This window comes from Catharus ustulatus, chromosome 2 (genome assembly GCF_009819885.2).
Source record: "Catharus ustulatus isolate bCatUst1 chromosome 2, bCatUst1.pri.v2, whole genome shotgun sequence".
Lineage (NCBI taxonomy): Eukaryota > Metazoa > Chordata > Aves > Passeriformes > Turdidae > Catharus > Catharus ustulatus.
The window spans coordinates 121,390,681-121,412,680 of record NC_046222.1 but is presented as its reverse complement, the minus strand read 5'-3'; the positions used below and the strand labels follow the sequence as shown (position 1 = coordinate 121,412,680).

The 22,000-nt window shown below is 40.0% G+C and overlaps 1 protein-coding gene across 1 annotated transcript in view; it reads right to left on the bottom strand.

The window, feature by feature from the left end:
- Window positions 1–525: 525 nt before the first annotated feature.
- BRWD1 (bromodomain and WD repeat domain containing 1) overlaps window positions 526–22,000 on the bottom strand; it is a 42,787-nt gene continuing 21,312 nt past the window's right edge. The window contains exons 23-41 of the mRNA XM_033052122.1: window positions 21,719–21,914; window positions 20,430–20,546; window positions 20,224–20,331; window positions 19,773–19,897; window positions 19,593–19,675; window positions 19,130–19,241; window positions 16,181–16,242; window positions 15,288–15,443; window positions 14,673–14,793; window positions 13,196–13,321; window positions 12,597–12,672; window positions 12,073–12,117; window positions 11,828–11,974; window positions 11,006–11,158; window positions 10,605–10,774; window positions 9,088–9,323; window positions 8,149–8,334; window positions 6,704–7,687; window positions 526–4,210 (exon numbers count right to left, since the gene is read on the bottom strand). Of these exons, the coding sequence (XP_032908013.1) occupies window positions 3,078–4,210; window positions 6,704–7,687; window positions 8,149–8,334; window positions 9,088–9,323; window positions 10,605–10,774; window positions 11,006–11,158; window positions 11,828–11,974; window positions 12,073–12,117; window positions 12,597–12,672; window positions 13,196–13,321; window positions 14,673–14,793; window positions 15,288–15,443; window positions 16,181–16,242; window positions 19,130–19,241; window positions 19,593–19,675; window positions 19,773–19,897; window positions 20,224–20,331; window positions 20,430–20,546; window positions 21,719–21,914 (4,336 nt within the window). The 3' untranslated portion in view covers window positions 526–3,077. The remainder of the gene's footprint in view (window positions 4,211–6,703; window positions 7,688–8,148; window positions 8,335–9,087; window positions 9,324–10,604; window positions 10,775–11,005; window positions 11,159–11,827; window positions 11,975–12,072; window positions 12,118–12,596; window positions 12,673–13,195; window positions 13,322–14,672; window positions 14,794–15,287; window positions 15,444–16,180; window positions 16,243–19,129; window positions 19,242–19,592; window positions 19,676–19,772; window positions 19,898–20,223; window positions 20,332–20,429; window positions 20,547–21,718; window positions 21,915–22,000) is intronic.

Genomic DNA, 22,000 nt, shown 5'->3' with positions numbered 1-22,000 from the left:
CAAGGACTAGGCATCGTTTCAGTGAAGAAAATCATCCAAATATCCCGTTTAAACCGCCCCTGCCTCAGCTCGGTGCCGTGTGTTCTGTCCCCTCCCTGCCCCTCCTGGCAGGGACTTGTGCAGAGCCACAAGGTCCCCCCTGAGCCTCCTTTTCTCCAGGCTGAGCCCCTTCCCAGCTCCCTCAGCCCCTCCTGGGGCTCCAGCCCCTTCCCCAGCTCCGTTCCCTGCCCTGGACACGCTCCAGCCCCTCCAGGGCTCTCCTGCAGGAGCCAGGACTGGACACAGCCCTGGAGGGGCCTCTCAGAGCCAGCACAGAGGGACAATCCCTGCCCTGCTCCTGCTGGACACACAATTCCTCACCCAGCCCAGCTGCCAGGGGCCTCTTGCCCACCTGGGCACCCCTGGGCTCGTGTCCAGCCCCTGGCACCAGCACCCCCAGGGCTTTTCCAGCTTTTTCCACCCCTGGGTTGGTGTGACCCCAGGGCAGGACCGGCCCTGGTTGAACCAAATAAGAGCACAGTGACATTCCAGGTGTATGTACAGCTTTACTTTGGTCCACTAACACATGTACATCATCAAAGCCTTTAACACGGAAGAATCTGATTCCTTTACGATTCTGTCCTGCACTTTAATGTTTCCCTCTGTTCATGCTGCCTGATCACCATCACAGATTCAGGTCCTGCTTTAAAACAAAGCAAAACAACCCCCAAAAGTCACATTAAATAAAGATCCTACTTTTAAAAGTCTACTTAACTTCCCTGAGTACAGCTACACCAAACCAAAAACGCTCACTTAAAGGAAGGTGAAAGGGCACCCACTGCTGCAAGAGTCAGCATGCTCCTTGAATAAATTAAAAATAAATAAACTCTTAAAGGGTGAAAGACTCAAAATACCTTTCCAGTTTAGTAATTTCTCTTCCCACCGTCTATGTATCAAATTAGGAAAGTCAGACCAGCACATGTTTTGCTTAGAGAACAGAAGTGTTAGGGTTCCTAAGGCAGTGATTCCCTCTGGGATCTGATACTCCAGAGCCCAGAACCTTCTCCAGCTTTCAGGGATCACCATGAACCTCTGTGAGCAGTGACAGAATACAGCACCTGAAAGAAAACCAGCTTTGTAAATCTAAGCCTAGATTAGGAATACAAACCAACCAGCCAAATTTTGGCTGTTCAGACTGAAAATGAATAAAAACTCGGATGTTTCCATTGTTATTCCTTATAATAAGCAGCTGCTAAACAATGAAGTTTATGGGAAATAGGAAAAAAAGGTGGATTTACTAACTTATAACAAAGTCTGCTCCTCAAAGAAAGCAGAAAGCCACCTTCAAGTTTCATCACTAAACACAAATGTGTTTGCATTTCAAGAAACCAAATAAAGAATCCAGATAAACATTCATCTTGGATTTACAAAATTGTGCTGCATCCTATGAAAGGCTATGCTGTAAATAAAACTTCCTGGAGCAAGAACGATTTACATTATTTTTGGACTTCACATGGAAGTTTTAAGTAAGGAAAAAAAAGAGTATTTCTCTAAGCTGAGATAGTATCTGAGATAGCAAAAGTGATGGTAAATGCAGAAAATGTCAGTGAAGGTGCTGGAGAAGGGGTTCTCACTGTTGCCAGCTCCCTTTTCCATGATGCATTTCCATTTGTACAGGAGTTCTGTCATTACTCACCAGGATTTTGCAGCTGCACTCCATTTTTTTACCCCCAAACCCTTCCAGATCCCACTGCTGGAAAACCAATTCCCAACCTTGCTCTTTCAGTTCAAATGAGCTAGGTTGGGATAAATCTGATATTCACTGCCATATCTTCTATGGAATGATGAAATCAGGAATGAACAAGTTTTCCTAAGTGTGAGAAAGGGAAGCTGTAGAGCAGAGGAGGAACCCTGGAGTGGGGAAGGAGCAGAGATTCCCTGGTGTTGAGCTGAGGCAGCTATCATGAGGGCTCCCACCAGCACAATTCCAGGGAAAACATTCCAGGAAGAATTAAGAATTTAGAGTTGCTGTGTGTTTTTGTCCTTGGTATGTGTTCAACTTCCACATATTTTCCTGGAGAAACTTACTTTCTTGTCAACAAGAGCCACCTCAAACACTGTGAAAACAGGAGATATACTGCAATGCTCAGAAACTGGTAAGGTTTAATCAATGGGAAATCCAACATTCAAACACTTTAAATATGGAGGAACAACAGAAATGTAGCAAAAAAACGTCTGGAATGTCGGAATCCTGCACCTCAAGCTTTCCACGCATAAAGAAAACAGAACAAGTGTTTTGTTTGTTTTTCTATTTTATAAAGAAAACACACAAAAACCCTTTAGGCCCAAGAGTTCACCTGCATTTCATAATCTTAAAGTTTACAGTATAGAAGTCACATTAATGATGTACTACCTGTCAGCAGAACCCCTCTGTTCACCTCTGGAACTGGCAAATAAACTTCTTCACTGGTAACTGCTCATCAGCAATGCAAGTACAGAACATTTAACCTGCCCTGAACCAAGCTGGGAAGTTCTCAGCCTTTTCATTCCTCTTTGGATGCAGTGCTTGCATCCACCAGGTTTTTTTTAGAGTGTGTACTATTATTTAGAAGCCTGTTACTATTGTGGATGATTTCATACAGCATTAGAGATGTTTGAAATCTGTTCTTGAATGTTGCATGACCTAGGTAGTATTTCATTGCAGCACCCATAACAATAATACTCAACATACTGCTATTAACCTGTTTGCAGTGTTTCAACATTTTTTAACTCTTGTTTATATGTAATAAAATACCAGTAAAGACAAAAAATTGCCCCTATAATGAGGCACATTTTGGCATCTGTGCTAAATGCTGCTACATGGGCAGGCAAGTGCAAGTCAAAATATGAAAAAGGAGAAAGTCATCATCTAATCACATTCATAACTTTTTCATAGAAAAATATAAATATATTCCCTGAAATGTAGGACAAAGAAGAGCCGGCACCCATCAGGAGTTCTAGTGCTATTACCATTAAAAAAAAAAAAAAAAGAAAAAAAGGAAAAAAAAATAAAAGAAAAATAAAACAAGAGATGGGCTGGCTTTCCTTTCGCGTTAAGGTTACGTGTCGCAGGCGGCGTCCTCGAGGGCTCTGTCGTCGTCGTCGTCGCCGTCGTCGTAGCGCACGGTGCGCCGGCCGCCGTTGCGCGTGCGGATCTTGGAGCGCCGCGGCGCCCGCCTGCACTCGCCGTACTCCACCTCCTCCGAGTCCTGCTCCTGGCTGCCTTTCCGCCGTTTCCTCCGCTGCGGCCTCCTGGAAGGCTTCAGCGACATGGAGTTGATGGTGTCTTTCCTGACGGCTTTGGGTTTCCTCTTGCGCTTCCTGGTTTCCGTGGCGTCGCTGCAGACGGTGCTGTCGCTCGCAGAGTCCGAGGAGAAACACCTGAAGTTGGCTTTGGAGCTTCCTGCAGTCCCAGGTGCTTCCACATCCTCGGGGACAGAGCTTTTCTCCTCCTTCTTCCCCGCTGTTTGGGATTCTGTTGTTTCTTTGGAGTCACCCACCGGTTTTAATCTCTTGAAAGAAGCTCTGGGTTTTTTATTTGCTGCTACTCTGGTATTTTTAGTTTCAAGTTTAGCTAAGTCAGAATCTACCTCCTCTTCGGAGTTACTCGTACAATGGTTGTGGGCTGAAGCTGCCCGCCTAGAAATCCCCCAGTTCCCCCCGTTTTCTACCCTGTGGTTTGTGGAATTCTCCTCTGAGGAGTCGTAGTCAAAATGGTTCAGAGCTGCAGCACCGAGGGGCTTGTGTGGCTGTGTGTGGTTATCACTCTGCTTCTGAGTCTCTGTCTCTGAGTCAGTCCTTTCATTCTCAGACTCAATAACATATTTCCTTTTAGAAACAGAAGACTCAGGGCAGGAAGGTTTTTTCCTGCCAGCAACCTGTTCACTCTCGTGTTCAGACCTGGAACAAGCCTCCAGCTCCGAGCTGTCGAACAGTTTCTTCCTGCAGGCTGAGGACACGCTGCCCTGGAGCTGCCTGCGGTTCTTCCTCACTGGGTAAACGCTTTCTGAGCTGGATAATTCCTCCTTTGCATCGCTCATGATCTTGATCTTGCTGGCTGCCAGCGTGGCGCACCTGCGCGGGTTCTTCTTCTCCCCCACGCTGGACACCTTGATGTGTTTCTTGTAGTTGATGATGCACGTCCTGCTCCGCAGCACTTTGGCGTTTTGGCCGGCCTCCTCTGATGTTTGCTCTGCAAAAGAAAAGAGTTCAAAGCTCTTTCTGGTGCCTTATGTTCCTGAAATTATTAGTTTATTATTAGCCAAACGCTGCTGCCTTTAATGAAGTACACAGATGTTGAATTTTATTTTGATTTCGACTGTTAAGTGCAATTTATCTCGATTCTTCATTAAAAATACCATCAGTATTCCAGGGCTAGTTGTAACTCTTGAGATTGTCACTTTTCATGGTCTCAAAAGAGCTTTCTTCAGCATCACCCTGTTAGTGAGCTCAGGAATTACAAATTCCCTCACTTAGCAAACAACTGCTATCATATTATTAAAATTTATATCACTAAAAGTTGCATTTTTCTTACTAGGATAAAACTTGCAACATTAATTACATATTTTAAGACCTTTTTATCCTCAAAAAGAAACTGTAATATTTCATGGGGATGCAAGTTCCACAATTTTGGTTGGTGTCAGGTGGAGAACCTTTAGTGACTTTAACATTCAGATTGTTGCTAACAGTAAATCTTCCATTCAGTGGTTTTTTTAATTAATATAGAACTTGCTTGTGTTGTGTTTTAAAACAAATATTCAATGTGTAAATCATATACTATGAAGATCAGTGTTTCCCTTGTAAATAAAACAATTCATAAACATGAATTAAAAAAACAATCCAAAGTTTTTGAAGTAAATTTTAAAAAATAAAGAGGGAAAAAAGATGAGACATAAATTCCAGTGTCCAGCTTGAGTACCAATATTAACAAGCTCTTCATATACCAAATCTGGTCCTTACTTAATTGTAGATCCTTTTATGTAATACTCCAGTGTATTCCTATTTTTATGTTTTCAAAGGACACTTAATTCCCTTTCTTTGTTAAAGAGTTTCCAGAAATGATACATGAATATTACTACATGTAGTAGTTGTACTGTGTGATTTTATGGCCAAAGCACAACACATTTCTTCTGCACACTGCAAAATGCTGTATAAAAGTGAATTAATTCACAGACTAAAAAGAAGAGTTAGATCTTATACTATACACAGTCCTCCAATATTATTAAGTAGCTGGAACACAAGGTTAAAAAATAGAAAAGTTCAGCCTTTCTGCAACATTGTCAGAATATTACAGTTTGTACACAATACCTTAAATTCGGAACAAATCTGTAATAAACTGTATTGAAATTCCTCATTTCCAGAATATTATAGTTTGTACACAATATCTCAAATTTGGAACAAATCTGTAATAAACTGTATTGAAATTCCTCCCTGAACATCCAGAATTAAAAGTTGCAAAGCTACAACCAGGTGGTACAGGCAGAAAGAAGGAGCATTAAACCAAGTACCTCCAGAAACTGCAAGAGTTTTTAAAAGACACAAAGATGTGAAAGTTCTGGTTCTTCAGGGTGTCCTGGAGTTCAAGCACCCAAAACCCCAAACTCCAAACCTGGAATGTTGGGTAGGAAAATCCAACCTCGGCTCCAAGCAGCTCAGCTGCAGAGGGCACTACAGCCCACAATTTATCTGAAAACTGCTTTCAGTCTTTTCTGATCTATAAAATCCCATGCTAAACATTGTATATCTATAATATATAACATAATACACATTACAGAACTGCATGTAGGTTGTTTTACATATCAAAATAGATTATATGTTATTTATATTATATATATTTAAAAAATAACCAAAGCTTCCACTAGCTGGCTAATTGAGCAGAGTGTATAGACACATAATTAGTTACAGTTTTATATATACATATAAAATACATATTTATTTGAAAAATAGAAACTCTCCAAGTATGCCCCTATATATGTATTAAATAGAAGATCTTGGGACAAAAAAAGTAAAAGTTCCTTGTGTCAAGATAGTAATCTTAACAGACAAAAATTTTCTTAAAATTCTTACAGCACATTGACAGGTTGGGAAGGTTTACACCAGACACCAACCTCAGAAAAGTCTTTCAAATTGCAAATCAGGACCAAGTCCCTGATTACAGGAAGGCACAGTGGACATGATCTGGTTTGTTTAATAAACATCAGCAACATTCTCAATAAGCTTAAAAAAAAATCCCAAACCAAATCAACTCTTTAAATCATGATCAGCCAGCACACAAAGATCTGAGTGACAGATAAAATTACAGAATAAAACCCAAAAATAAAAAAAAAACTTTCTGAAACAAGTGGAATATAAATCTTACTTCTGTCTGTCTTAAGGACTCTACACATCATTAACAGAATAAAATCTCAAAGTCAAATCAAGTTTTGGGTTCCGTTGCACACCATGGATGTGAGAATAATTTCAACACTTTTCTGTCAAATTCATTTTGAAAAACTATCAATAGTAAATCTGCTGTAGCACAGAAAATCTCAACAGAAAATTAAGACAAGGTAACAGAACTGCAAAGCAGAGGGTTTTGGTTACTGAAATCCTCAAAACAAGGAGAGAACACTCTGCTCTCTTGGAGATTTTCTCTTTCATCTACTCAGTATTAAGAAATAGAGAAATTAATTTTTAAAAATGTTACCTTTTCTAACGATTTTTGTTTTTCCTTTCCTCTTCCTCATCTTTGCTTTTGCAGAAGTTTCACAGTAGTTGCTGTTGTTGGAATCACTCTCTGAATCCGAATCAGAAGAGTGATGGAAGCTGGAGGCAGCTCCAGATTTGGATCTCCTCACAATCCTAGTGGGCACCAAGCTGTCCCACACACAGCTCTCCTCCTCCTCCTCCTCTCTGGCTTCTGCTTCAGATTCTGCTGTGTCCTCTAAATCACTCAAGACTTTTGCTTTTTTTAAAGGAGGGGATAGCTGCAGCCCAGAGGCTTTCCTGCCATTCCACCTGTTCGACTCAGAGTCCGCCTCATCCTCAGAATTGCTCACTGCAGGTTTGTGATGTGCAGCTGTTGACTGGTCAGAAACCTTTTGGCTGCTCCCATCCTCGGAATTATGGCTTTTGGAGTCCTCCTCTGAAAAGTCTAAGGTGGGACTTTTCACTTTGGGAGACAGAGAGCAGACAGAGCCCCGGAGATGTTTGTAGCCATTACTCTGCCAGCTCTTCTGCTTGGTTTGCGTGTCGGGCTCAGAATCTGAGCTCCCGTTCTCAGAATCGCTGACGAATTTCCTTCGTGGAGCAGAGCAGCCAGTCTGAGAAAGAGCTTTCCTCTTGGTGAGCTGCTCCTCTATTTCTTTGTCACTCTCAGACTTGAGGCCTGCCTCATCCTCAGATCCCTCCAGCAGCATTCTCCTGGCAGCAGCTGAGGCATTGCGGTGCGGCAGCTTCCTGTTCCTGCAGATCCCGATGCTCTCGGAGCTCGACACCTCTTCCTCCACATCACTCATCAGCCTCAGCTTGTTGGCAGCCACAGCAGCGCTCCTGCGTGGGGTTTTCCTGTGCCTGCCCTTGCTGTTGCTGAGGGGCTCAGATGTCACTGCTGAAGTGTGTTCAGAATCACTTCCATATAACTTTTTCCTGACTGTTTTCCTTGTATTCCCGTTCTCCTGAAGAACTGTTCCTGTAAAGGAAAGCAGGGATGAATATCTTAAATATGAAAGAGCAGCTTTGAAGTCTTGTCAAAACTGGGACAGGTTCAGCCCACAGACATGATGTATGAAATATATTCCCAGTGACAGTCAAGTGCTTTTGCTGTCATAAATTTCAGATTTATTCTGGTTTTGTGACAATTAAAACTTCTTTATCAATTGCTGCTTTTTTACTGAAGTTATGTTGCAAGTCATTCCTTCTAACCAGGCTCTTGGTTTCTGCCCTTTTCCCTGAGTCATGAAAAAATCTTTTAAAAAGTTGAGTGTAGCATGAGAGCTTCAAAATGAGCACCAATAAAAAAAAATGCGTATCTTACACATACAACCATTTAAAAAACCACTAACTCCACTCAGTTATTTTTATAAATATAAATACATAACTAGAAAAAGATGCATTTGTCCTGGTGTTCACAAGAAACTCGTGCCACCCTACCTGTCTGCTTCCTCTGAGCAGCTCGGTTCCGAGTCAGCCTGCGACCGCTGTTCCTCCTGCAAACCCCGTTGTGCAGGGGGGAGGACACAGGAGCCCCAGAGCAGCCTTTGCTGTCTTCTGAGCTGCTTGAGGATGAAGATGAAGAGGAAGTAGATGAAGAAACCCCAGAACCTTCTATTTCACTCTCTGTTGCAAAAATAAAGCAATTGGTAGTTAGAATTCTAAAGTTTCGAGTTAAGAGTTACATCTTGCTGATCCTGGAATCTTCAGAATTTCTTCACATTCACTTAAAATGCATTCTCATGCCTCAGTGTCTTACAGGGATCAAACTGATACCCCAACAAATCCATATTCAGTGTTCAGTGACAGGAAGCTTCTTTAACCTGTTTTTAAATTTCAGTTAAAATAAAACAGCTCTTTTCAAACATCAGATTTAAGTGAAAAGCATGTTTAAAAAAACCTCAAAACACAGAACATTTTCTAACAGATTTTTCCAGAACTTGAATTCTTATTCTTTGAAATAAGGTAAATTTTTGCCAAGGTGAGGTGTAGGCGAAAAGACAGGAAAGCTTTAAAGTCTCAGGGAACTTAATTTGCTAATTGTGGATAGGTTTTATATAACATACATACACATATATGGGCATATAACATTTTATGCAGTATCAGTTATCACACACTCTGTGCTTTCCTGATAACAGATTTCTTCATTAATAAAAGTAAATTTACTGTATTCTACATGATTTTAAAGCAAAAAAAAATATAGTATTCAAATACTTTTATATCAATGACTATAAATAATATAAGTGTCCAAAATCCAGTAAAACACAAAACTCTGCATCACCCAAAACCCCTAAACCTTGTGTAAAAAATCTCTGCGTTAAATACACAAAGCTCATTTAACAACCCAGAATACAAAGCGCAGCAATTCTGAATTCTGACCTGATGATAAAGCAGAACAGTGAGTTAGTGTTGTGGATCTGGCCTTCCCATTCCTCTCAAAGGATGCCAGGCAGGCAGAGTCTGAGGATTCTCCCGAGGAACTCTGGTTGTAGGAGCCAGTGTTGGGTTTATGGCTTGTGGCACAGGCAGCTCTGCTTGAGGTAGGCTGAGGAAAAGAATCTTCCTGCTCAGATTCAAGTTTGGCCTGAGACTTTAATGGTTTCTGCTTCAGATTTCTAGTGAGAGTGGTAAAAGCAACAAAGGTTGTCAAACTAGGAGAGGGAAGGCAATTATGTATTTTAACAACATTTAAAGTGATTTTGTATTTCTGAGGGTATTTTAAGAGCTAATGTGGCGTGGGACAATTCCAACTCTGGCAAGGATAAATACTTTCATTAAAATAAGTCTGCAGTCCTAGAGAGGTCATACAAGAGGAGACAATCTTTTTCTGCTGAGAAACAGAACTTCATGGTGGATGTCCTCCAGACAATTCATGTTCTCTTATTTTCACTGCAGCAGCAACCTCAATTCCTGTCGGTTTCCCAGCCTCTGCTTAATTGCACATGAGCCTCCAACTGAATTATTCCACAATAAACTGGGTTCCCAACACACACAGCAGGTGGAACCTCACTAATTTGATCCTTCCTTACCTCCACATGCCTGAGTGCTACCTGCCATCCTGCTCAGTCCATTACTTTCACCTACAGAACTGTTTTGCCAGTTTTTTCCTTACACTGCAGGTTTTCAGTCATTCATCCAGGTGCACAATGTGCGTAATTTCTGTTATTCCAAACCACACTTCTGCTGTGCCCCACTGCACACTCACACACAATTCTCCAGATATGAGCACAAATGAGATTCTAAAGACAATTTCTGCCTATCCTGGTCCTGAAGTTAGATTTTCTTTCTTTTAATTAAAACTCTTACTCCTACCCTTTCCCTGCCAGAGAAGGAAGGCTGGACAGCAGCAGCAGGGAAAAGCTCAGTTTGAGTAATTTACCACATTTAGCTTTTGTATTTTGTCCCATTTTGTCCAACATGCAAATTAAGAGCAGGAGTTAATCATGGCAAACAGCTTGTTTGCCTTTAAAAGAGAAAAAGCAAATCTGGCTCCCAACTGAATGCAACAGCAAGTGACAATTTCTAGAAATTCCATAGGACTGACTTTATTCTTTATGTAACAAAACACATAATTTATGCAGATTTTAATCTTTGCAATATATCCAGTAAGTAAATATTTGTTTAATTCCTCATTATTTTAGTTAAATATTGGTGTTCTGATTCAAATATTAAAGAAAAACTTTCCTACTCTTCTGTCTCCTTGCATTTCTGAGTTTTATACTACAAAAATGCCAGGTTTTTTTTAAACATCTTTTTCCTATTGCAGGAAAATTATAAAGTCTCACTGGGGTTGCAAACTATTAAAAAACCCAATTGTTCCCCTCTTCATAGACTAAATGTGAGAGTCAATATGAATATCAATCAGACAGATCTTTGTACCTTCATGATTTGATTACCTGAGCATTTTGGTGGGCTGCTGCACTGAGCTTTGATTATTCAATCTTCTCGTGTACCTCTGGTTTCTCCGTAACTTTTCGTTCTGTTTCTGCCCATTTTTGAAATCTGAAACAATCCTTCGGATCTTCTCTTCAAACAGTGCTGACAATCTCAAGGTCATGCTGTAAATCTAGGTAAGGAAGTGGATTCTATTAAAAACAGAGCCTTTGATCCAAGGCTAGTATTTGTAATATTAAAAACTGCACAGAACAGCAGGAAAAGCACAGGCAGTCTGTATAACACCAACCAAACAGGAAACGAACATTTTAAATATTTTTGTTCTATATCTCCTCACTATCCACTCAACCAGCAGCTTTAATTTCATTATAACATCCACAAACCCTCAGATATTGACAGCTACCTTTGACTTTTTGTTTGGAGTGTAAGATTTTGCATTGCTAAATATCAGCCTGATGTCTTTGCACAGTTCCATTGGAGTGTCATAATTCCCAGCCTCCAGAGTTTCCTTCACTGTACCAAAATCCATTGGAGTGTCTATAATATGTCTGTAATCCTATAAAAAACATGAAAAAAAGATTTCTGTGAAAGTAAAAAGGGAAAAAAAAAGCCAAAACCACTTCTGAATTTTATTTAGGAGTAGCTAAAATTACGCAAATTATCTTTGACAGCAGTGGAAAGAGAATCACCACAGGAAAGCAACACTTTTGCTGAGACAGGTTGATTTTAGATGTCCTTTCCATTATCCCATGAATTTTACTGTGAGAAACAATAGATCTGATATAAAAAACCAGCCCAAAAAAGCCCCAAAAAAAGACCACACAAAAAACCCCAAATCAAACCCCATCAAAACATCTCAATCTTTCTTCCTCTCCCAATCATGTTTTTCTAGAGAACCTCAAGATGTTTTTAAAACCTGAAGTGAGACTCAAAATCTGGAGTCATCAGGAAAAATTATATGCTGTAAAGAAGTTGTTTTTTCCTTTAAATTAAGTTTGTTGGGTTTTTAGAGGAAAAAAAGAGACTGAGGAGGTAGTAAGATTACCATGAACAGCTAAAAGAGAGGGAAAAAAATCAAATTCATAGCTCTGGCTGAGCAAACAGATTTTAGACCTTCAAGAAATTTGTTTCAATTAAGAAAATACAGATTTTTCTAAAACAATTTCCTTAAAATGCACAATAAGCCAGAAAAAAGAACTGATTAAGGTTAGCAAGTACAACTTACAGGGTATTGATCCAAATCAACTGGCTGCCTGAAGGGTTCAGAATCCTCACACTGGAAAATTAAATTCACCAGTTCCATGCACTGTTTCTTCCAGCAGTTTTCATCATAGCCACTTTTCAGGGTTTTTCCTTTTTTTAAGCCCCGTCCCTTGAGGGAAAAAAAAAGTTAGGAAAAGCATTAATGGAATACAGCAAGGAAAAAATTCAACCTGATCTGGGCTGTAAGATAAAGATTGGCCAACTCACTTTTCTTCTTCTGTAGGATGTTCTTGGAACACATTTTTCATCATCCTGCACAAAATAAAAATCAGTTATCTTAAAAGTGATGTAGGAAAAAATAGGTGATGGAGGTTTAGAGTGTCAGTAGATTTAAGACTGTGATAAAATGTAATTTTCTTAATTCTTTCAGTGAGACAGAAGATGAGCATAAAAAATTACAACACATCATCTGGGAGGCTTGGAAAGCAATATCCTAGATAAGGACAAGAACTGGAGTCTGGAATCTTCAGTGGTTTGAGAAAAGGATAAACCACCATTGGAAATTGCAATTAATAGTTGCCCAACAGCTCTGAACTTCAGTGACTAAATATTACCAGTAAAGCAATTCACTGATAAGAAACAACATAAAACATTCATAAAAATTCCTAATATAGTCCATGTTTGTATTAGCTATGTAAATAACTCAGCATTACCAACAATATTTAAGGATTGCTGGTATTTTCATACCATCATAAATTACTGGAATTTTCCATATAAAAAACCCAACTTACCAAATCAGCATCATGACAATCTTGTTCATCATCTGTTGTACTACATAATTCAAAAATGTTTGTACAGTCCTGGTCACTGCAATACAATTAAATCTCTGTTACTGGAGTAGCAAAAGCAGAGCTGTTATTTCCTAAATGAAACTCAGCCACAACCAAGTGCTCCATATAAAAGGGAAGACAGTAACTGGGTATTAAATGGAATATAAAAATCAGGATTAGGGATTTGAAAGGGGCCTGCCCAGCTGCAGGAAGGCTGCACACACTCATTTCAAAATAAACCTCTCAGTTTATTTTAACCTTTAAGTCAGACAAGCTACAACAGCAACTTCTACATAGGACAGCACAAAATTTACTTTTTGCAGTCTGAGCTACTTAAACTCAATGTCAAGTGACTGAAATACCAGGGAAAAAGGAAAATGCCTCTAAGCTAAACATTTAGTGTTTAAGGTAACACCCAGAATTATACACCTGTCCTTACATTGCACAGAGAAGAATCAAAGCAGGGCTCACCACAAAGCAATATTAATTAAGATGTTTTTGCTCTCCACTGTTCAAAAGCATGAGGATTCAAGCAGTCTTTAGATTAAAATGCCACTTACTTGATAAACTTTAGGAGCTGGGTGGTGATTTTTTTTGCAGCTCTGGCAATGGCACTCCCAGGCTCATTGAAGGTTCTGGCATTGCTTTCAATGTATCTGACTTCCCAAACCAGTGCTGAAATTCTCCTTCAAATTAGAAAATACTGCACCTTTAATACTAAAGAAAAGCTTAAAACCACCAAAAAATTATCTCTGATTTTCTCTCCATGTTAGATTTAGATGTCCTCTGGTTTATGTTCCTTCAGGGCAGTCTCAAACTTTTCCTTCACATGGAAAACCCAAGGAAGCAAAACCAACAATGTACATCTTTGATCACTCATTTCCCAACTCATTATTGGTAATTCATCCTTAGGCAGTTTGGGATACAAACTCAATTAATTCAGCTGGCCAAGTAAGCACTAGCATTTGTCACCTCTAAATCATAAAATACCACTGAAATCATCCCAAGGACTGTGGATTTCCTGGAATCTTTAAAAACACAAGCATTTTTAAAAAGCTTACACTGGAGTTATTCAAAAGGAGGGGGAAGAGTATAATTTAATCACTACTCTAAATTATCACATCTCTTCTGGAAATATCAGAGGCTGCTTGTTACAAAGCCCTGAGAAATGGAGCACAGGTTGAGTCATATCTGAGGAATTTTTAATTATGAAATACAAAGCACAAGCAATTAAAAAGGAGTGACAAGAGCTTTGTCCCATTACATTTTTAAAGACATCTCAGCTACAATGTTCCCTCCTGTCTTCCCTTAAAGACCTTGCTTCGAGGCCAACTGACCACTGAAAACTGTCCCCTGTAAAATGACAGATTTGAGAAACTGCTACAAATTGAAATTATAACTTGATAGGAATGAGCTGCCACAAATGTGCAATTTCATTTTTATAATTAATTTTCCCAATTCCTTATACGTGTGAAGCAGAGATACCCCAAGTCTGCAGCTCTTCAGCTACAGAATTTCCAATTATTTCCCATGACATTTTTTACATCTTATACAGGAAGAAAACCACTATTAATGTCTCTTCACTGTATTTATAGGCACACTGAATGCAGGTTCATATGAAGAATATACTTAAATTTATTTTCAAGCTATGGTTGACCAGCACCCTCCAGCAAACCAGAGCTTTGTCATTATCACAGAAGAGGGAAGAGTGTAAGTTTTAAAAAAATGCTAATGTTTATATTAATGTTAGTATTTATGTTTATATTAATGTTTATATTTATGTTAATGTTAATATTTAACATTCCACCTCTTGTGTTTAAGCTCATTTCTGAAAACAGCAAGAGTTTAACCTTCTTTAAGTTCAAAGTAATTGAAGGCCAGCACTTCAAAATCTGAATTGCCATCAGCACTGAAGTAACTTCAGGGAGTTTTTTAATATTTGGTGATTTCAAAGAGTGAAATTTCTCACAGTAAGAATGGCAGGGTTGATTGGAATTCTGAAGAGTGCCCAGGTGAGTTTGTCCTGGCAGCACTGACCTGTAGAACCTGTTGGCCAGCCGGGTGCGGATGGTGTTGAGGTCCGTGGGATACGCGATCACCGTGCAGTACTTGGGGTATGTGCACAGGTCCACTGGGCCAGCAAAGGCTGCTGAGATGTCTGGGTAAAAACAGCAACAACAGCAACATTTCACTGTCTGACCTCTTTTCTGGCCTTCAGGTGTCTGAAGGAGTTGTTAGGAAAGACAAGAGAGAATTTCCAAGGGAAGGAGGGACAGGACACAGGGGCAGGATGGATGGGATATTGGGAATTAGGAATTGTTCCCTGGCAGGGTGGGTAGGTCCTGGGACAGGGCGCCCAGAGGAGCTGGGGCTGCCCCTGGATCCCTGGCAGTGGCCAAGGCCAGGAGCATGGAGCAGCCTGGGACAGTGCCCATGGCAGGAGCTGGCCTGGTTTTCAGGGCCCTCCCAGCCCAAGCCATTCTGGGATTCTATTTCACAGCCTGCAGGTCCAACCACAAGGAACTGCACAGAGAAACATCTGCTCATTAAAGCACTTTGCACAAGGAATTTTTCAAGGATGCCATGGATATTCCAGGTTGTTGATAAATGTAACATCAGGAGAAAACCACCTGAAGCTCAGCTCACACTCACCAAGAGTCATGAGCTGATCAATCCCACGGATAATCCTTTCACAGGCCTCATCACGGGACTTCATCCCCCACTCCCCCTCCTGGGGTTTGTACAGGAGCTTCTCCACCTCTTCCAGAGTCACAGAGACACTTGCTCCTAATTCTTCAGGCTGATCAACTAAAGACAGCAAATTGGGGAAGGAGTGACAACAACATAAATTGTTGAGCACTGACAATTATTAAATAATTGCATGCTTGCAACTGACTAAAAAAATCCTTGCCTTGAAGTAGAGTTTAATGCTAAAACTGTGAGGGGAAAAAAATACACAGAATGGATACAAACAGCAAAATGTTTTAATTTCTGGTTTTTCTGCAGTTTTGAATTAAGTTTATTACCTTTTTTACTTCCTCAGTATCTCCCAAAGTTTCCTCCCCATCCCAGCTGGTATTATCAAGTACTGGAAAAGTGAAATATTAAGACAGACCACAAATGCCTCTCTTTTATTTACAGATAATCTGGATTTGACTGGCCACTTTATAAATTGTTGGTTTTAAACTATGTGCAGTAAGGATTTACTGACTGGAAATTATTTATATTCTTCTTGCATCCCTTTGTATTATAGTATACTACAACAAATTAATAGTTTGAAACTTGAGATATTTTTTGAAACCTGATATTTGGAAGTAGCAGGTTTTATTCCCTAAGTCAGAGCCACACATTTAAAACATTTTTTCAAAATTATTCTGAAAGATGCAAAAAGCAAAAATACAGGTATATTCAAATTATTTCACTAAATCTGAATCAAGACTGTCTTTAAGACAGGAATCATCCCAGGTCCATTACCTGCATGAAACAAAGGAACTGGAAAGAGGGAGAAGCACTTTAAGCTGTTTTATTAAAAGGTTTGTACCTACCATTATCAGGGACTGGTTCCATGTCCCATGGGCTCAGCTTTTCAATTTCACCATTGTCCCATCTGATTCACCAAGTAAAAAAACATAAAAATAATTTAAGTTACCTTGACTCAGAAGTGCTCCCTCCAAGCATACTGAAATCTCAGCTATAAGCACATTTCAATTACAGCTATTTATAGGTATTGACAAAATACACTGTATACATGGATATAAACAAAAGCATTGGTTTGCAATCAGCAAAAAGGAAACATTCTTCATAACCAATTTCAGATTCAAATTGTGCTCCTGATTTTGGCTCTATGCAACTTACCCAACACATAAATCAATTTCACAGAGCTTGTATCAAGAAGATGAACATTTGGAAAAGTGAGATAACATCAAGGGAAGGATTTGAGAAAAATAAAAATACAGGAGAGGATTTTTCTTGCTGATCACAGCAGGAGTTGTGCAACTCCATGGATTAAGGGAGAACAGGAAGTGAGAAATTTCATGTGCTAGCACAAAAATTTGTGGGGAAGAGGACATTAACACAAAGAAAAGAATAAACAAAATGAAGAAACTGAAGTTAATTAAGGTCCAAGACAAAGCAAAAGCAACATAAGTGTTATTGATAGATCTGGCTATTCACTCTGATATTGAACTATGAGGTGTGAACATCATTCTGAGAGCTCTCCAAAACCCACCACACTTGGGCAGATTTTGCAGTTTTTAAAAACACATCAAATACCAATGAATTTTGCTATTTTCAAGGTTAAAAAACTCTGTAAAAAATCAGCTTCACACCTTGCTGACCCAGAGAGGCAGAAGTACCTTGTACAGATGGAGTGCTGGATCTCTCCTACAGCTGGGTTAATCCTTATGTTCCCAGTTTTATTTTTTATTACAAGCACATACCAAAACCAAATAGATCAGCCTGCAGTTACCAATTTCCCTCCAGAGCTTTGCCAGCAGTTTCCTATCAGAGTTGTCCAAATTCCTCAGTCTACTTCTGATGCCTTAATAAACTCAGCTATTTGGTCTAATGCCTCCTTGTATTTATTTCAAACCAACTGGAAACTGAAATGATCATGCCCAGAGTATTTTATAACTAAACCCCTGCTCTGGCAAGAGCAGCTCGCCATTGTTTTGGATTTCCCACTGCCTTAGGAAAACCTGGATCATTCACCCTGTTTGATTTTTATGAACTAAGAGGCCTAAAGGTTGATCTGTTCAGATTTCCTCACCAATTATTGTACAATACTTCACAAGTTATTGATATTCACAAATGGATATATTAATTCATAATATTGCATGTAAGACTTTATCATGGGTTTAGTACAGATTAAGCCTCACTTAGTTCTGCCTAAGTTCCACTCATCCCAGGTAATGACACTTCATAATAAATCAAGCTGCTTCTACACAAACACCTATTACTGTCCTGCCAATAAAATAACAAAAAAAAAAAGGAAAACTATCTTCAATTCATTTATTTTCCATACAACATTAACAGCAATAAATTGAAATAAGTGTGACAAAAAGAGCAACAGACCCAGCCAGGTCATAAAACCTAAACACAGTTGCCAAACACTCCAGATATTTTCATAGACATCTTAGGATTCTGCTTTAGAAGAGTTGTTTGTAAGACCAGGTAAAATAAAGTCCTTTTGGAAAGGAATCTTTAGGAACACAGTATTCCTTCCTTCAAAGCAGCTCTAGACTTTTCTGTTAAAGGCTGGTGCATTAAAATACTGAAATATCCTTTAGGTCTTACAGGAGAAAGAAGCCCAAGAAATTGGCAAAAGGCTTTTGTTCCGAACTGGAAACTTGATTTGGAACTGGCCAGGAAAAATCCAAAGCCCAAAACATGTAACAAAATCTTGCCAGTCTCACCGGATTGTCTATTAGCTATAGAATTTCCCTTCTTTGTGGTGAGCAACAAGTTCAAAAGACTTTGAGTGAAAAAGCAATGAAATTGTGACTATTAAATGTACTGTGTAAGACATGGGCACTATCTCTGGGCATGATGGAAACAGGAATATTGAGAAGTCACTGTTTATGCTCCTCACAGTCCTCCCTTGCTGGGGGAAACCAAACCAAGCAAAATCCTAGAATGATCCTCTCAGTGCCTAAAGGAGGTGACAAGAAGGCTGGAGAGGGACCTTCACAAGGCATGGAGTGAAGGACAAGGGGGAATGACCTTAAGCTGTAGGAGGGAAGGGTTAGATTAGATACTAGGAAGGAATTCTTGACTCTGAGGGTGGTGAGGCCTTGACACAAGTTGCCCAAAGAAGCTGTGGCTACTTCATCCCTGCAAGTGTCTATGGCCAGATTGGAGCTCTGAGTAACCTGGGATAGCAGAAGGTGTCCCTGTTCATGGTAGAAGTTTGGACCAAGATGATCTTCAAGGTCCCTTCCACCCCAAAACACACTGTGATTCAATTCAGACAGCTCAGACAGGGCAGGACAAGGTCAATACCCCGAGTGTGAACACTGAACTCCAGAGATATCTTTGTTTACCATTCCCCTCCTTTGTGTGAAGGCCTTTATTGATATGAAAAAGGGTGTCCCATGTGAAAGACAAAGTGTGAGGACTTGAGGCATAGGGACCTTGATATAAGCAACCACAGAGGAGATACAGCATCCCCAAACCAACTCTCAGTGCAGACCAATAATTAATGCTGACAGAAAACTGCATTGCTTGCTTTGTGGAAGGGACCCAGAATTACTCAGTACAGGAAATGTGAAGAGGTCAGCAACTGCTTTTACCATATTACTACTCATTAACAAATTGCCACAAGTTATCACATTTCCACACTGTGCTACAGCAGCACCTTAAAATCATTAAGAAGTGACAATACCAGGAGTAAAATAACTTAAGTGAACAATTTATACATTCTCATAGCAATGAGGCAGTTGTGTGAGAGCAAAGGCTCTCCAATAACATTGGAAATAAAATCTTTTTGTACTCACTTGACACTGTAACACTGGAAATGACTGTCTGGGTACTGAGGCTGATATGGCTCCTGACCCAGCACTGTCCCAAACCACCAGGCATCGTCAATAATGGAGCGGAACCTGTCGGCTGCAGCAAACACAGAGAATCTGCTGAGAGAAGGATTTAACTCTGTGGCTGCCACAGGCAATCAGAAAAACTTCTGATAAATGTACTGCTTGATTTCTCTCCATAATTAAATTTCTAGATCCACAGATATGTAAGTGTGTTATTTAGCTTTAAAATCAAAAAGGGAACAGAACACTCTGGACACATATTTTGGTGACTGTATTTACATTTACTGCAGTCCCTCCAGGTTGACATTTCTGACTCCTGCCTACAGGAGAACCCTGTGACCCTACAAACAGCACATGCAGCAATTAGGCAAGGACACATTTGTGATTTCCAAACTGTTCAGTCCAACACTCAGCAAACACTTACAGGCCTGCCAGTTCCTCTGCCGGGCTTCGTCGTAGAACTGACGCAAGATAAGGAAGTCGATAACGTCTGGCATGTCGTGGTATCTGGATAAAAAAATCATCACTCACGTGTGCCTCAGGGCTTTGGGAAGAAGAGAAACACATTCTTAAACACTTCTCAGGAAAATAAAACTGCACATACCTGATGGAAAATGATTTGTCTGTGTGTTTCCCAGTGGCGTGATCTATAAAGGCAAGCTTGAGGCAACACAACGTGGGAGGACCAACTTCATATCTAATTCCAACAATTTTTACCAATTCCTGATCCTACAGGTAAGAACAAACAGCTTCAGCAAGTTTTATCTTAGGGACCATGCACAGAACTGTTAGTTTAGAATTAACCAACTGTACCCATATGCAAAATACTGAAATTAGATTTGAGATTTCAATGGAAGGCAGTCTGTCAGCCTTAGGATTTTAAACACAAGTATTTAATTTTTCTTCCCATAGAAAATTCTAAAGACAACCTGATAATTCTTTCCCTATAGGGAAATATCAGTAAGCTCACAAATCCATGTTTTGCAAACAGAACAGTAAAACTCTTCAGTTACAAACTCTGTCATAAACCCACAGGACCTTCTGTGCACACCTACCCTAAGCACCACTTTTCTCCAAGGCTCCTTGTGTGGATTCAATTCATAAATGTTATTTCTTCTCACTGCTTCAATGTAAGCTTCATGTCCTTGTCGGAAATATATCACCTAAAGAACACCACAACAAACCCAAACAGTGAATATTATCTTGTATTTAGCAGTTACAATAATCACAAGAACTGGAAGATTTTAATTCATGTTCCTACCTCGTCCCCCATCTGAGGGACAAACGGGGACCTTCGGAGAGCTGTGTCCGTGATCCAAACTGGAGGGTGCCAGTCATAGGACAGCTCCAAGTTCAGTGGTTGTGCTGCAGCATCAGCCTTCACAAAATCAGACATAATGGTCAGGAATTCTAAACAAATCATTCTGTTTTGACTTGGCAGACAACAGTTTAGCTTACAAAGGACTAATCTACAGCACTTCCAAACAGTACCAGCAGAATTTCCCCAAGGCTTTGCCTGAGTTGTAACTGTACTTGTAATTCCAATACTAAACATTCCTTTCCTATCTGGAGATTTGAGTGAGTAAATCATTATTATCCAGGCCTTAGTAGAAAGTTTTATAGTTTAGATGACAGTCTCAGTACCCAATTAAAAATTATTCAAACTGCAAGAAACTTTGATTTAACTTGGAAGAAAGTGAAGGGATGGAGAGAAAAACAGACTAAATGTATCAAAATTACCCCAGGCTTAAAAAAAGCATTTGTTTGTTCCTTTATGACAGAAAACAACTAACAGTAGCTATTGTAACTTTAAAAAGGAAATTAATTAAATCAACCTTAAAAAATTAGTACCTTAAAAAAGAGAAATTATTGTAACCTTTAAAAAAATTAAGGATTCAGCCTAAGTATAAATGGCCACCATCAACTGCGTCCCCTAAGTATTAAAGTGGGTAAAAAACCAGGCAGTTTAACAAAATTACAGAGTAACAAAATGGTTTGGGTTTGAAGAGACCTCAAAGATCATCCAGTTCCAGCCCTCCCAGTCATGGCAGGGACACCTTCCACTGTCCCAGGTTGCTCCAAGCCCCAATGTCCAAGTTGGCCTTGGACATTTGCAAGGGATGGGGCAGCCACAGTTTCTGTGGACAACATGTCCTGGTGCCTCACCACCCTCAGAATCAGGAATCCCTCCCTAATCTAATCCAACCTTGCCCTCCTTCAGTTTAAAGCCTTCCCCCTTGCCCTATCACTCCACGCCCTTGGGACAAGTCTGAAATTCTGTACTGATATTTATTAAACACATTTCCCCTTTAACACCATCAACCTTGAGAACACTTTTTATTTGGAAAATCAAAGTGCTTTCACTTGGAATGCAGATTCCTCCCTACAAATCAGCAGATCCCTCACACTGGGAATGATCTCAAATCAATTCCATGTACCCTGTGTGTGGTGACAGCAGATCCTTGCCTAATGGCAGTAACAATGAAATAGTTTCTAATGGAGAGATCTAAGAGAGAAATGAAGACTGTGTAAAAAAAATTAAAATCATACCTCCTCCTGCTTTTTTGGTTTGGGTTTTTTCCTCCTCTTCCTCCTCCTCCTCTTGGGAGGAGAGGATTTCTCAGCTGACACCTCATCCTCGGAGGTGCTGCAGTACCTGAGCGCTTTCCTGCGCGAGGTGCGCACCGGGGGCTGCAGGTTGATGCCGGCGTCCGCGATCCAGTCGGAATATCTGCTCGAGGAATCGCTGTCCAGAGAGGGCAGGGACACACAAACACAACCTCTCACTACTCCAGAATACTCAACTCTCTCAGAAAAATACCAGTAGATAGC